Source organism: Sminthopsis crassicaudata, chromosome 3 (assembly GCF_048593235.1).
Source record: "Sminthopsis crassicaudata isolate SCR6 chromosome 3, ASM4859323v1, whole genome shotgun sequence".
In the NCBI taxonomy this organism is placed as follows: domain Eukaryota; kingdom Metazoa; phylum Chordata; class Mammalia; order Dasyuromorphia; family Dasyuridae; genus Sminthopsis; species Sminthopsis crassicaudata.
The window spans coordinates 453552142-453567357 of record NC_133619.1 but is presented as its reverse complement, the minus strand read 5'-3'; the positions used below and the strand labels follow the sequence as shown (position 1 = coordinate 453567357).

Here is a 15216-nt window from a genome sequence, read left to right as displayed (position 1 = left end):
TAAATTTTTTTCCTTTAGAGAAGAATAAAGTAATAAGGCAAGGCAATGAGCATTTATCAATCTCTACTACAATGTGGCAAAGATTATACTTTGTTCTTGGAGGGAACAAGTTTTTTTTAAGCATAATAAAAATTGCTTGGAAAGATCTACCCTGAATAATAGAACCTGTATTTACTTTATAGTAAATGGCTACTTACTGTTCATTGAATATAATATGTTTTTACCCAAATCTGTTTTACTAATGAAGCTTTTGGAGTATTTTGTAATAGTGAAAATTAACTTTAAAAATGAGACCTTGAGAATTTGAAAAATTATGAAGTAAGCAATCAATCAGCTCATATCTAAATGAAGTAAAAAATGTCAAACACTGAGAAATGAAAGACACTAACAACTAACAACTAACACTAAACTCTAACAAATGAAAATAATAAATGTGTAGGTTTATCATTAAATAATGTTTGATTCATCAATTTGAGTTTCCAATAAAATATAACATATACATGCTTTAAAAAATAGAATTAAACAACTGTTTGTTAAAAAAAAAACTCAGATATGAATATCAAGCACAATATGAATGGAGAAATAGATATTCATCGGAAATTTTTGTCATTGCTATCAAGGTTATCAGAAGTTTAACCTAAAGAAAAGTGGGATTCCTTATAGATGTAGAGATCCTTTTATTTTCAGTTGATTTTGTACTGACAGCACCAAGATTCACAAGACTGCAGGGTTGCAGAGCCTCCTAAATGACTTCACAATCACTCAAGACAATTGGTCTAGCCATTTATACAGGAAAAACCCAAGTGGATAAAAGGAAACTTTTGCCCTGACTAGAAAATGCAACTGAACAGACAATGCACAGACTTGGTCCACCAATACAACATCTTAAAAAAACTATAAATGAAAAAATAATTTGAAATAGATTAAAAATTGTTGGTCTCTCAAAAGATAATAGACAACAATAGATTAAAAATAATAATAGAGTTAACTGAAACATTTAACCAATAAAAAACTATAGAAGAGAACTGCAAAGGACACCATCAGAAAGATGTTTAACAGAAAATGAGGTGTTTATAGATCAAGATCCAGACATACTTAAATGAAAAGCTAATCTGACCTAATAGTATCCATGCAATGTCAAATGATCTGAAGAAAGATGTCCCAATATATTGAGTAGTCCATCTGTGGAAGATCTAAGAAAGAAAATGGACAGAATGCAAGTAGTATATAAAATTGTGGTTGGGTTGCTACTTGTTCTGTTGGAAGGAGCATGCATATCAATGCACAAATTTATCCAAGTATATAAGTAACAGTAGGATTCCCTTCATTAATGTCTTATTTCACTGTCTCATTATGATAATCTATTTCCTGTGTTCTTAAAGGTATGGCAAACCTCTAGTTCTTGTCTTTTCAAGTCTTATCAAGATGGTAAGGCTTCAAAATTCTGGTGAGGAAGAAAAGGAGGAAAAGTGAGAAAAAAGTATAATTTGGGAAAAATAGGATGGTGGGAAATACAGAGTTAATGATTTTAATTGTGAAGATGAATAGGATGAACTCTCCCAAAAAATGGAAGCAAACAGCAGACTGGATTAAAAGCCAGAATCCTACAATATGCTATTTGTTTGTTTTTGTTTTTTTTCTTTCTTTCTTTCTTTCTTTTTTTTTTTCCTGAGGCTGGGGTTAAGTGACTTGCCCAGGGTCACACAGCTAAGAAGTGTTAAGTGTCTGAGACCAGATTTGAACTCGGGTTGGTGCTCTATCCACTGCGCCACCTAACTGCCCCTAATATGCTATTTGTAAGAAACACATTTGAAGAGAGATACATAAAGAGTAAAGGTAAAAGGCTAGAGCAGACTCTATTATGCTTTAGCTGAAGTAAAAAAAAAAAAAAAGAAAAAAAAAAGAAAAAAAGCAATGGTAGCGATCCTGATTTCAGACCTAGCAAAAGTAAAAATAGATCTAATTGAAAGAGGTAAGGAAAGAAACTACATCTTGCTAAAGGGTACCATAGATAATGAAGTAATATCAATACTAAACATATATGCACCAAGTGGTAGAGCATCCAGATTCTCAGAGTTTGAAAAGTTAAATGAGTTGCAAGAAGAAATAGAAACAAAACCACTAGTGGAGGATTTCAACTTCCTTCTATCACAAATTAGATAAATCTAACCATAAAATAAACACGAAAGTGAAGAAGGTGAATAGAATTTTTTAAAACTTAGATATGATTGATCTTTGGAGAAAACCAAGTAGAGAGAGAAAGAAATATATAGTTTTCTCAATGATATATGGCACCTACACAAAATATTGACCATGCATTAGGGTACAAAAACATTACAATGAAATGCAGAAAGGTAGAAATAGTAAATTCATCCTTTTCAGATCATGATGCAATAAAAATTACATGTGATAAAGGGACATGAAAAAAACAGACCAAAAATTAATTAGAAACTAATCTAATCCTAAAGAATAAGTGGGTCAAAAAACAAATCAAACAAACAATAATGAGACATTATGGGATGCAGCCAAAGCACTTCTTAGGGAATATTTTATATCTCTAGATGCTTACATGAATAAAACACACAAAGAGATCAATAAATCAGACAAGCAATTAAAGATACTAAAAAAAAGAACAAATTAAAACCCTCCAATTAAATACCAAATTAGAAATTCTGAAAAGCAGAGATTAAGAAATTAATTGAAAATTAAGAAATTAAGAAAATTTTAATTGAAATAAAAAACCAACTGCATTAATAAATAAAACTACAAGTTGATTTTATAAAACAATAACAACAAAATAGATAAACTTAATTTCATTAGAAAAAGGAAAGAAGAAACCCAAATTATCAGCATCAAAAATATATAAGGAGAACTTAATATGAATGGAATGAAGATGAAATTAAAGCAATAATCAGCAGCTACTTTGGCCAATTGTATGCCAATAAATCTGATAATCTAAATACAATGGAAGAATATTTACAAAAACATAGATTTTCCTGATGAGGAAATAAAATACTTAGTCCCAATTTTAGAAAAAAGAGATTGAATAATCCATTAATGAACTCCCTAAGAAAAAATCTCCAGAGTTAGATGGATTTACAAATGAATTCTATGAAACATTTAAAAAACAATTCCAATGCTATATTTAAAAAATAGGGGAAGGAGTACTACACCAAATTCTTTTTTATGACACAAAAATGGTGCTGATACCTATACCAGAAAGAAAATTATAGACTAGTTTCCCTAATGCATATTGACGCCAAAATCTTAACTAAAATATTAGCAAAAAGATAACAACTTGTCACCAGAGCAATATATTATGAACAAGTTGGATGTATACCAGGAATGTAGGGTAATTCAATAAAAGGAAAATAAGTATAATTGATTAATTAATAACAAAACTAACAAATCATATGATTATCTCAAGAGATGTGGAAAAAGCATTTGATAAAATATAATGCCCATTCCTAAGAAAAACATTAGAAAGCATAAGAATAAATGGAGTTCTTCTTAAAATGATAAATACAACTATCTAAAAACATCAGCAATTATTATATGTAATGGGGATAAGCAAGAAGCATTACTAGTAAAATGATGGGGGAAACAAGGCTGCCTATTATCACCACAATTGTTCAATATTTTACTAGAAATGTTAGCGTTAGCAAGAAGAGAAGAAAAAGAAATGGAAGAAACAGTAGGTTATAAGGAAACAGATGACATTATATTTAGAGAATCAACTAAAAAAAACTATTAGAAACAATTAACAACTTTAAAAAAGTTTCAGAACATAAAATAAACCCACACAAATAATTGGCATTTCTATATGTTACCAATAAGGTCCTGCAGCAAGAGATAGAAAGAGAAATCCCATTTAAAATAACCATGCCAATCAAACTGCCAAGAAATTACTTTATAGAGCTAGAAAAAATAATAATAAAATTAATCTGAAAGAACAAGGAAATAATTGAGAAGAAAAACGCAAAGGAAGGTATCCTAGCCATAGCAAACCTAAAACAGTATTATAAAGTAACAGTCATCAAAATCATTTGGTATTGGCGAAGAAATACAGTGGTGGATCAATGGAATAGGTTAGGTTCACAAGACACAATAGTCAACAAGTATAATAATGTAGTGTTTGATAAACTCACAGACTCCAGTTTCTGGAGCAATTTTGCAAAAATTGCTGGGAAAACTAGAAAATAGTATGGCATTAGCTTACAACTAACACCTAATATATACCAAGATAAGGTCAAAATGGGTTCATGATTTAGCCATAAAGGATAACTATAAACAAATTAAGTGAACAGGGTAGGAAACGAGATATTCTACCTCTCAGATCTGTGGAGAAGAAAATAATTTATGATTAAAGAAGAACTAGAGAATATTATGAAATGCAAAATTGATAATTTTGATACATTAAATTAAAAAGGTTTTACAAAAACAAAACCAATGCAGCCAAGATTGAAAGTGAAGCAGAAAGCTGGTGTTACAGCCAGTGTTTCTGAAAAAGGTCTCTCTTCTAAAGTATATAGAGAATTGACTCAAATCTATAAAAATAGATGCCATTCCCCAACTGACAAATAGTCAAAGGATACAATTTTCAGATGAAGAAATTAAAGTAATTTCTAATCATGTTTTTTAAAAAGTTCTCTAAATCATTATTGATTAGAGAAATGAAAATTAAGACACCTCTCAAATTGGCAAAGGTTACAGGAAAAGATAATGATAAATGTTGGAGAGAATGTAATACATTGTTGGTGGAGTTGTGACTTGATCCAATCATTTTCCAGGACAATGTGGTACAATGCCTAAAAAGCTTTTATAAAACTCTCTGATCCAGCAGTGTTTATAATGGGCCTGCATTACAAAGAGATCATAAAAGAGAAAAATGGACCCACATCATCTTTATCCATTTTTGTTTTGTTTTGTCTTTTTTACTAGATCAATTTCTCTTAATATAACTAACTGAAAAGGGCCTGTAGTGTTCTATAGTAAATAACACAATGTCATTCATGATAAGCAGGAGCATTCAAAGAACTTCATAACAAATAGCAAATTGCTTTTCCATGTGGAGTTTTCATAGGATATCCTCCTTGAAATACATGAATCTTTGGTAGGCCTCTTACTGCTTCCTGCCTCCTTTTATATGGATCATCTAAATATCTCTAAACAAAATTATTTGTGTGGTTTTACCTATCAAGAATTATGTATGATCACAATATGAATATGTGAAATATCTTATTGATAAACAGAGTATTCTTGAATAAAGTTATCTCCGTGTTTTCAACTTTCAAAGGAGCTTATATCATAATATCTTATATTTGAGAAACACCTTTTTGGAGGAAAGCCTTTAAGGTGACATTTTCATTACCAAGTAATACTTTTTTTATGGGATAGAGAACCAATCAGTGGTTTCATTGATAAAGGAAACTTTTGGAGGAGAAAACTCACTCAAAATGCAAAACATTCCCTTTTTTATAATTTATAGTTTTAGACATATGCCTATTCCTAGAGCACTAAGAGGTAATGTGACTTGCCTAGGGTCCCACAACTATTATATCTTAGAAACAGGTCTTGGGATTTAGGTCTCCCAAGAACCAAAGCTCTCTATCCACTATTCCTTAGCTGAAACTGCTTTTTAAAAATCAAAAAAGTACTATTTTAAACATTCTGCATCTTTCAATAAACTGTGAACTTGTGAAGTAGTATGCTATACAGTATCATTTATTAAAGTCTACCTATTATCTTCTTACTATTTTCATCTAGAATCTATTTGTGGGTCATTCTATCAAGATTTCTAGAAATGAGTAAGTAGGAAAATGAGTGAGCAGTTATAAATGGCCTTACATCACCTTTAAAAAAAAAAAAAAAAAGTAATAATAGTGTCCGATTTTTTTTCTCATTGTATATCTTTGCCTTTTGCTACAGCATTAATCTAGTGAATACCTTCAAACTTGGGCTTTCTTTATCATAGATTTGTCTTTTTTTACTCTAGTCTAGCAGCTTTTTCTGTTTTCATCTTCTAAGTCTATTTATAAAATGACAGTATTTAGATAAGAAGGAACTTTAAAGATTATCAAGTTCAATGACCTAATTTTGCATATTTAATTTGGTTGTGCTCTTAACTTAGAGGCAGGAAGACCTGAGCACAAAATTTAGCCTTAGATAATTTACTAGTTATGTGATTTCTGCCTCAGTATTCTCAATTGTAATATGGGGATTAGAAAAAACATCTACCTGGCCTAGCTGCACCAGATCTGAAACTATATTATAAAGCAACAGTCATCAAAACCATTAGGTACTGGCTAAGAAATAGAGAAGTTGATCACTGGAATAGGTTAGATTCACAGAACAAAATAGTCAATGGCTATAGCAATCTAGTATTTGACAAACCCAAAGGGTCCACTTTTTGGTTTAAGAATTCATTATTTGACAAAAACTGCTAGGAAAATTGGAAACTAGTATGGCAGAAAGTAGGCATAGACCCACACCTAACACTGTATACCAAGATAAGGTCAAAATGGATTCATGATCTAGATATAAAGAATGCTACTATAAACAAATTAGAAGAACATTGGATAGTTTACCTCTCAGATTTGTGACCAAAGAAGAACTAGAGTTCATTATTGATCATAAAATAGAAAATTTTGATTGTATTAAGTTAAAAGGTTATTTTTTTTAATAAATAAAACCAATGCAGACTAGATTAGAAGGAAAGCAATAAACTGGGAAAACATTTTTACATCCAAAGGATCTGATAAAGGCCTCATTTCTAAAATATATAAAGAACTGACTCAAATTTATAATAGTTCAAGCCATTCTCCAATTGATAAATGGTCAAAGGATATGAACAGAAATTTTCAGATGAAGAAATTGTAACTATTTTTACTCATATGAAAAGGTGTTTCAAATCACTATTGATTAGAGAAATGCAAATTAAGACAACTTTGAGATACCATCACACACCTGTCAAATTGGCTAAGATGACAGGAAAAGATAATGACGAATGTTGGAGGGGATGTGGGAAAACTGGGATACTGATACATTGTGTGTGAACTGTGAACGGATCCAACTATTCTGGAGACCAGTTTGGAACTATGCTCAAAAAGTTATCAAACTGTGCATACCCCAAAGGATATATTACCCTTTCAGGATAATAAGAGGGGAATAGGACACAGGAAGGGGGGAGAGTGATTAAAGAAAGGGCATGCTGTAGGAAGAAGTGAGCAGTAGCAAAACTCTTTTGAAGATGGACAGGGTGAAAGGAGAGAAAGAATAAATGGGGAGAAACAGCAATAATTTCAAAAATAATTTTGAAGTAAGTTTGTGATAAGGCCTCATTTCTCAAACAGAAGAAATCAAATTTATAAAAAATAAAAGTTATGTCCCAAATGATAAAAAGATATGCTCTAATTCCAAAGACCTAATAATTTATGCATATCCTTTGACCTAACAATACCACTACTAAGTATGAACACTAAAAGAGATTAAAAAAAAAAAAAAAAAGAAAAAGAAAAAGGACCTTTATATAAAAAAAATGGTTATAGCAGCTCTCTTCTCAGGATAAAAAAGAAAATGAAAATTAGGGAATGACCCTCAATTGAGGAAGGATTGAATAAATTGTGGATTGTGATTATAATAAATGTTATTGTTTTATGGGAAATGATGAGCAGGATGCTCTCAGAAAAAACCTGGAAAGTCCTCCATGAACTCAAACAAAGCAAAGTATGAAAAGTAATAGCAATGTTCTGGGATGATCAATTGTAAAAGACTTTACTATTCTCAGCAGTACAATGGGATCCATAACTACTCTGAAGAATTTATAATGAAAAATCTTATCCATACTCAGAGAAGGAACTGATTGGGTCTGAATACAAATTGAAGCATGCTTTTTCTTTCTATCTTTTTAAATTTTTTTTTGAGGATTTTTTTTCATTAGGGTGAGAGATCTATGTTTTCTTTTACAACGTGACTTTTATGGAACTGTTTTTGCATAACTTCACCTTTGACTTATAAATTGAGAATAAGGATGGGAAAAAGGAGAAAACATGGAACTCAAAAGGTTTTTTAAAAAAACATGTAAAAATATTTTTAGTATAACTGGAGGAAAATATTAAATAATTTTTAAGGACTGAAAAAATGTGTATATCCTTTGATGCAGTTATACCACAGAGGAAAAAAAAAAAAAAAAAAAAGGAAAAGGAATGCAATTGTACAAAAATATTTACAATTCTTTTTTGAGATGGCAAAAAAATTGTAAATTGAGGTGATTTCCATCAATTGAGGAACTACTATTGTTCTGTAAAAACTGAGGAGGAAGAGGAAATATGAAGGGGAAGAGGAAGAAGAAAGGGAGAGGAGAAAAAAAGAAAAAGGATAGGAGGAGGGTGGGTGGGAGGAGAAAATAGCAGCATTCCCCAACTTCTGCATAAATTGTCAATCTGTATACCCAGAAAGCAGCTACTACTAGATAACATGAAAACATGCTAAAGACATGTTCTCTTCAAATTCTCTTCAAATATTCTCTTAGGTGATTCAGTCCAATTCAATAGACTTGTGATGGAGAGAGCCATCTGTATCTAGAAAGAGGTATGAGGACTGAACATGGATTATAACATAATATTTTCACCTTTTTTTGTTGTTTACTTGCTTTTTCTTTCTCATTTTTTTCTTTATAATCTGATTTTTCTTGTGCAGCATGATAAATGTGGAAATATGTTTAGAAGAATTGCATATGCTCAACCTATATTGAATCACTGGCTATTTAGGGGAAGGGGTGAGGGTAAAGGAGGGAGAAAAAGTTATAACACAAGGTTTGCTAGGGTGAAAGTAGAAAACTATCTTTGCATGTATTTTTGAAAATAAAAAGCTATTAACAGGGGCAGCTAGGTGGGCAGTAGATAAAACACCTGAATTCAGGAGGACCTGAGTTCAAACCTGGTCTCAGACACTTAACACTTCCTAGCTGTATGACCCTGAGCAAGTCATTTAACCCCAATTGCCTCAGAAAAAAAAACAAAAAAACAACCCCCTCCTCCCCCAAAAAAGCTATTAACAATATTTTTAAATTCTCTAAAAAACTGGTTCAGTCCTTCCAACAAATTTACACAGCATCCATGGAAAAAATCATCTTAAATTTAGATTATAATAATACTTAAGGCATTCACATAAGAAATGTATGACAAAGATTTCACTCACACCTTTTCTGAAAGTCCTTCTCTCTCTATAGAGATCTCATGCAGAAATTTTTAATTAATTTATTTGTAAACTAAGATTATTATTTACTTTTCCTCCTTTAAGATAAAAATGTTTTGAAAATAAATTATTTTATATTGAATTTACTTTTCATATTCTATAAAAGTTTTATTAACTTACACAATATATTTCATGTATCATTGTTTATGTTGTATTTTGTATGATTATATTTTATAATACATATTTATATGATTATACTTATAACATTTCCATTTTACATCACATTATATTATATTTATATTGCTTTTTGGTTTTTGCATTATGATCATTTGTCTACAAAATATTCCTCCATAATATCTTGCATAGAGGTTATTTAGCCTACTTGCTTCATTTAAAAGATGAAGCTGAAATCCAGGGAGATTAAGTGGTGGTATCTGAAATTCTTCAAGTCCTCAAAGACTACTATTGTAATATTACATATATCTGGCACATGTAAAGACAAATTTGATTAAATGTGAAATGTTTTGGTAAGGCATTCAAATTTGTTTTCTTTTGGCAGCAGAAGAAAAAGGAAAAAAAAAGAAATAACCTTCATTGTCTTTCAAGCAGTTGAAGCCTGTGAGGTCTTCAACAAGTTGAACATAATCAGTTTCACGAAGAATATTTAGAAATTTAGAAAACCAATCTTCTTTTTGTACTATTCTACTCAGCAGTTCTCTGACAGCACGTTCATTTCCATCATTTTCATTAAGATGAGCAACCTACAAAAAGAAAAGTAGAATTAAAGAATCTAATCCAAAATGATATTAATACATATCAGAAAAAATCTATAATTAGTCACAAATGTAAATAATCTCAGATTAGGACAAAGAAACTAGGAATGTTCCTACCAAAGAGACTGCTCTCACTGTCAAAAGCAATTTCCAAACTTTATGGAGCAACACTCTTTCTTTTTAAATAAACAAATGAAAGAAGAAATATAATAAATAAGTGAAATCACTTATTTTTCTTAAAATAACTTATGTAAATATTTCCTTAGTTCATATTTTGCTTAAAAATTAATAATGTATTGAAATTTTATAATACAAATGACATACAATAAAACACATAATTTCTGCAACCCACTTATTGTAATATGACCAAAGATTTAGAAAGAAAAGGGACCTTTGAGATCATCTAATTGAACTCCCTCATTGTACTGTTAACTCAGTTGAGGTAGACAGTAGGACACAGAGCCAAGTTTTGAACTAGGGTCTCTTTTGTCCAAGTCTCGAATGTTTTCTGATGTAACATGCTGCATGATGCTTCTTTTCTATGTTACTAACTCCCTCAACCTCTCTCTATAAATTCCTTGTCCCCTTGTATTTATGTTACATGTATTACTCTCAACTGCATTAAGAAACAATTGATAAAGATGTTAAATATGACTGAATTGTACATTTTCTTTTAACCCAAGACATTCCAATTTAATAATACTACCTTTTAATCAGTTTTGAAGCTTTCTGAAGAACTCATATACAAGTTAATCAAAAAGTATTTCTCTAAAAATAATGAAGAATTATAATGAATATTTTATTAAAAGTTTAGGTACACTATTACTACTACTTTTCATTCTACTATTAATCTGCCAATTTGATTTTTAAAAACATTTGTGCTTTCTTTTTTGTGATTCTTTTGTCTTCCCTGAATTCAGGCAGATTAAGCGTCAAAATACTAGTATTCCTTAAGGTTTAAAAAAAAATTCATGTGAAATCCTTCAATGTATTTGTATAATGGGCAGTCTAATCAATATTTTGGTAAATAAATCCTGTACTTTCATTGTTAGGAAACATCAAATCCTTGGAAATTAATAGTTTTACATAATTATCTATTGCAAAAGGGCCTAAAGAGACCCAGTTTTCATATATATTCATTTATACATACACATGTGTCTGTATAATTTGTCACTAACTCCTGACAAGTCATTGAAATCTGAAAAAAAAGCAAAAAACAAACAAAAAAATTTACAAGTATAGTCAAAGGAACAAGGTCAAAGCAGGTAGTTTTCAAAAAAAGAAATATCTAGCAAGCTACCAACAACCATCAGAAAGAAGCCTCAAACCACTATTTTGAAGATAAACACAAATTAAAATGAATATACAGTTTTGCCTCACAACTAGCAACCTAGAAGAAAAAAGGTGAAAATTATCAATACTGGAGTTTGATTTTATGAGTTTCTAGGAACACTAAAAAAAAAGAAAAGAAAAAAAAAAAAAGAAAAAAAAGAAAAGGAAAAAAAAAAAACTTTCATATGGTGTTCAAATGTGGGGGTAATGAGTTTTTCCATAATTAGCTAGGCTGGTCCTCAATTAATAAGGACTCAGTCCTTTTTAGGATCTATACAAAGCTTCTCTAGGAGATCTTGCCCTAATGCCCCATGCTAACTAATCTAACATCACTTCCATACCACGTTGAGACCTTGAAGTAAGACTTCTATGAAAGAGGCATGGCTAATGACAAATAACTATAAAACTTTGGCATTTATCAGGATCAAAATTAAGGAAAATTTAAGCAAGTTTATTTAGCTACAGTTGGGAAAGAATATTCAACAGGGTTACAATACAGCATGTATTTAGCTGGGCACAGCCTCCCTTGCCTCTCTGTTGGCCATCTTGACACTCCCAATTATTCTCCTAAAGTTTTGCAGAGATGGGTTGCTGCTTAATATCTGGATTGCCTTTTTTCATTAATAATCTGTGATAGCTTTTAAAATGTCTGCCTCATTTCTTTTGTCTAGCTTGGAAACTGATTCCTTAATGACCATAACACTGTATCCCCTCCAGGTCTTGTATTATTCCAGGTGGGTTTTCTTTATGTCAGCACAGTGGGAAGGGGACTGTGATGATAAACAAATAAATGTAGTGATTTTCTTTGTTGTCCTTCCAGTTTTATCCTTTAATGGCTAAAGCTTAATTAGGTATTTTGCCAAACTTGTTATAAACTAGGGAACACTTAAAGGATCAGAGTATCATAGAGTTAAGACAAGAAGGAAGCTCAGAAGTCATCTAATAGTCTCTTTTTTACTAATAAGGAAAGTAAGGCCCAAATTACTTATAGATATAGAAAATGAATGTCCAAGGCATAATTTGTACTCAGGTTCTCTGACTCCAGTCTTTCAGCTATTGTTTGCTTTTTCTATCCAGTGCATCTCATTGTTTTATGATGCAATGCTGCTTATAATATTTCACTTTTATTTTCCATCAGATTTTAAAGATGAGATTACATTCTAAAATGGCATTGCCTACTATGTCTGTGCTTGGTTAGAAGTTCCTTGAGGTCCTCAATTTTTTCTTTATCTTCAACAAAAGGATGTTGCCTTAGAGAAATTATTTCTCTTGTATTTAATGTTTTGTTTCAATGTGTTTTGTATTGCTTTTCTGTTTTGTTTTTTTTTGTTTTGTTTTGTTTTGTTTTGTTTTTTGCTTATTGTTGCTTCAAATAAAATAAATTTGGGAGGCAAAAATAGATTTAGAACTGAAATGGACCATCATTCATTTAAAGATGAGAATACCAAAGTTAGCAAGAAAAATTTGTAAGTTGTCCAATGTGAGTAGCAGAAAACCTGAGATCAGGATCTAGATATATTCAATCTAAGTTCAATGCTCTTTCAAATTGCTCACTATCAACTCACTTGTGGCTCGAACAGAATCTGACATTTAGGTTACCAATAATTAAACTCATGCTTCTAGAATAGTACAAAAACTGTCATTTCTTAACACCATTATGCCACTCTTGTTGAAGAAGCAGAATGAAGACTAATAATAGGACTGGTGAACAATATTTCCCCTATTGATTGCTATGGCTAAGGCATTTAGCATATTTAGTCAGCTTACTAATCAGCTTATTAGTGAACAGCCTCTCCATGTGTAGTTAGGATGGCCCTCCAAAAGTAGATTCAATCTATCATTGTGAATGTATTCATAGCTGCCTTTGCCATGTGGTAGAATTTATCAGAGCAGAATTTTGCCAGCAGAGATCTCAAAAGCCAGGGTTACTTTTATACCATAATGAGACCCTGAAGCAAGACTTTTGTGGATACAGTACATTTTAACTTAAGAAAATCCTACTTTATTTAACTTAATTTAACTAATTTAAATTAAGTTATTTAATTTAACTTAAAAAATCATAGACCTTTCACAACAAAATAAATTGGGTGGTTTATATAAGTAAAATGTTGCTGGCAAATTAGTTCAACAGTTTACCCATTATTATCTTTTTAAGCCAAAGTGATGATTTTCTTTTTGAATCATTCAGAAAGATACAAGGAATCTGTAAAGATTCAAAATTCAACAAAAGTGGTTTATCTAAATTTTAAGCCAATTGAAAAGTATCTGCATCTTAATCTTTTTTAAAAGGTGCCCGGCCTAAAAAGTTTTGCCTTTAGTAAATTTAAAATTCACTGATAGTTATAAAGGCTAATTAATATGTAGTCCTTTAGATTCCCCTAATAATGTCAACCAAACCCTTCAGTAGAACTAAAAATATATTATAATGGGCAAAGTTACTTGCTTCAGAAAAATTCCAAAAACTCACATGGAAACTTACCTTCTTCAGAGAGTTTAGGAGATAATAGCTCTTCATTAGTTATGGTCCCTCTCTTTGGAAAGTTTTATTTGGATGAGATCATGGTTTGTGAGTCACTCTGGCCTTGAATGCCATCTACACCCAATTGCCACCTAACTGGATACTGCCTTTGTGTCAGTCCCCTTGCGTTATTCCCAGCTGTCCTAGGGCTTGCCAGGAATCAGATCTTGGATGAAATCTCACTGGCAGAAATTCAACCCAGGCAAGACAAAAGTGATGCTGATAGGCAGAAGTATTTAGAGTAAATAATGAGAAGTGCCACTTCACTGGCAATTGGAAGAGTATACCCAGCAAATATAAACAACTTTGTGGTGTTACTGGACTCTGTTGCTTCTGGACTCCCTAACAGCTACCGTGGCTGGAAATGCCATCTTCCATCTCCAGCTGGCTTGAAGGCTGTGTACTTTCTTCCAAAATAAGATTCTGCCACAGTGATGTACACATTTGTCATATCCAGCTGGACTACTATAATGTGATCTTTCTGGTTTTCAATACACAAAACAACGTGAAGATTACAGAGGAGTAGAATTAAATAATTTAGTTAAACTGGGCCATCAAATCTATATCTTGGCTTCAGTCTTTGCCAAAACTATAAAAAGTTAAGACTAAACATGATTCATAAGATGACCAAACTGAATTGAGTTGTTACAATGATTAATATATTCCCTGTATCTCAATGGCAGTGATGGTCCAAAAAATTAATTTGCTATTAAAAATTACTGAATTACTGCATATCTTCGAGACATGACCTCTGATTTAGGTCATAAAACACATTGCTTAACATACTCTCAGAACAAGATTTTGCCTCTTAGGATTAATTTTTTTTTATTAAAGCTTTTTATTTTCAAAATATATGCATGGATAATTTTTCAACATTGACCCTTGCAAAACCTTGTGTCCCACTCCCTTCCCTAGATGGCAAGTAATCCAATATATGTTAAACACATGAAATTTTTCTATACATATTTCTATAGTTATCAACTGCACAAGAAAAATCAAATCAAAGCAGAAAAAATGAGAAAAAACAAAATCCAAACAAACAACAACAAAAAGAATTGTTGTTATCCACACTCAGTCCCCACAGATCTCTCTCTGAGTACAGATGGCTCTCTCCATCATAAGACCATTGGAACTGATCTAAATCACCCTATTGTTGAAAAAAGCAACTCTTTTACCTGTCAAAATATCCACCGTAGGTAAAGATTCTTAATTTTTTTTTTTACATAGATCCCTTTGGTAGTTTGAAGAAATGTATAACCCCTTTTCTTGGAATAATGCTTTTAAATGAACAAAATAAAATACACAGCTACAAAGGAAACTAAATAAATGAAAACATCCTCCAATTTGATAAACTTCAGTGACTATCACTTCCAGAATCAAGTAAAAAATCTTCCCTTT

General features: G+C 31.2%; 1 protein-coding gene across 2 annotated transcripts in view; it reads right to left on the bottom strand.

Moving 5' to 3' along the window:
• IFIH1 (interferon induced with helicase C domain 1) overlaps window positions 1-15216 on the bottom strand; it is a 90297-nt gene that overhangs the window by 70936 nt on the left and 4145 nt on the right. For both annotated transcript variants that reach the window (XM_074303269.1, XM_074303270.1), the window contains exon 2: window positions 9785-9956. In XM_074303269.1, coding sequence (XP_074159370.1) covers window positions 9785-9956 — 172 coding nt within the window. The remainder of the gene's footprint in view (window positions 1-9784; window positions 9957-15216) is intronic.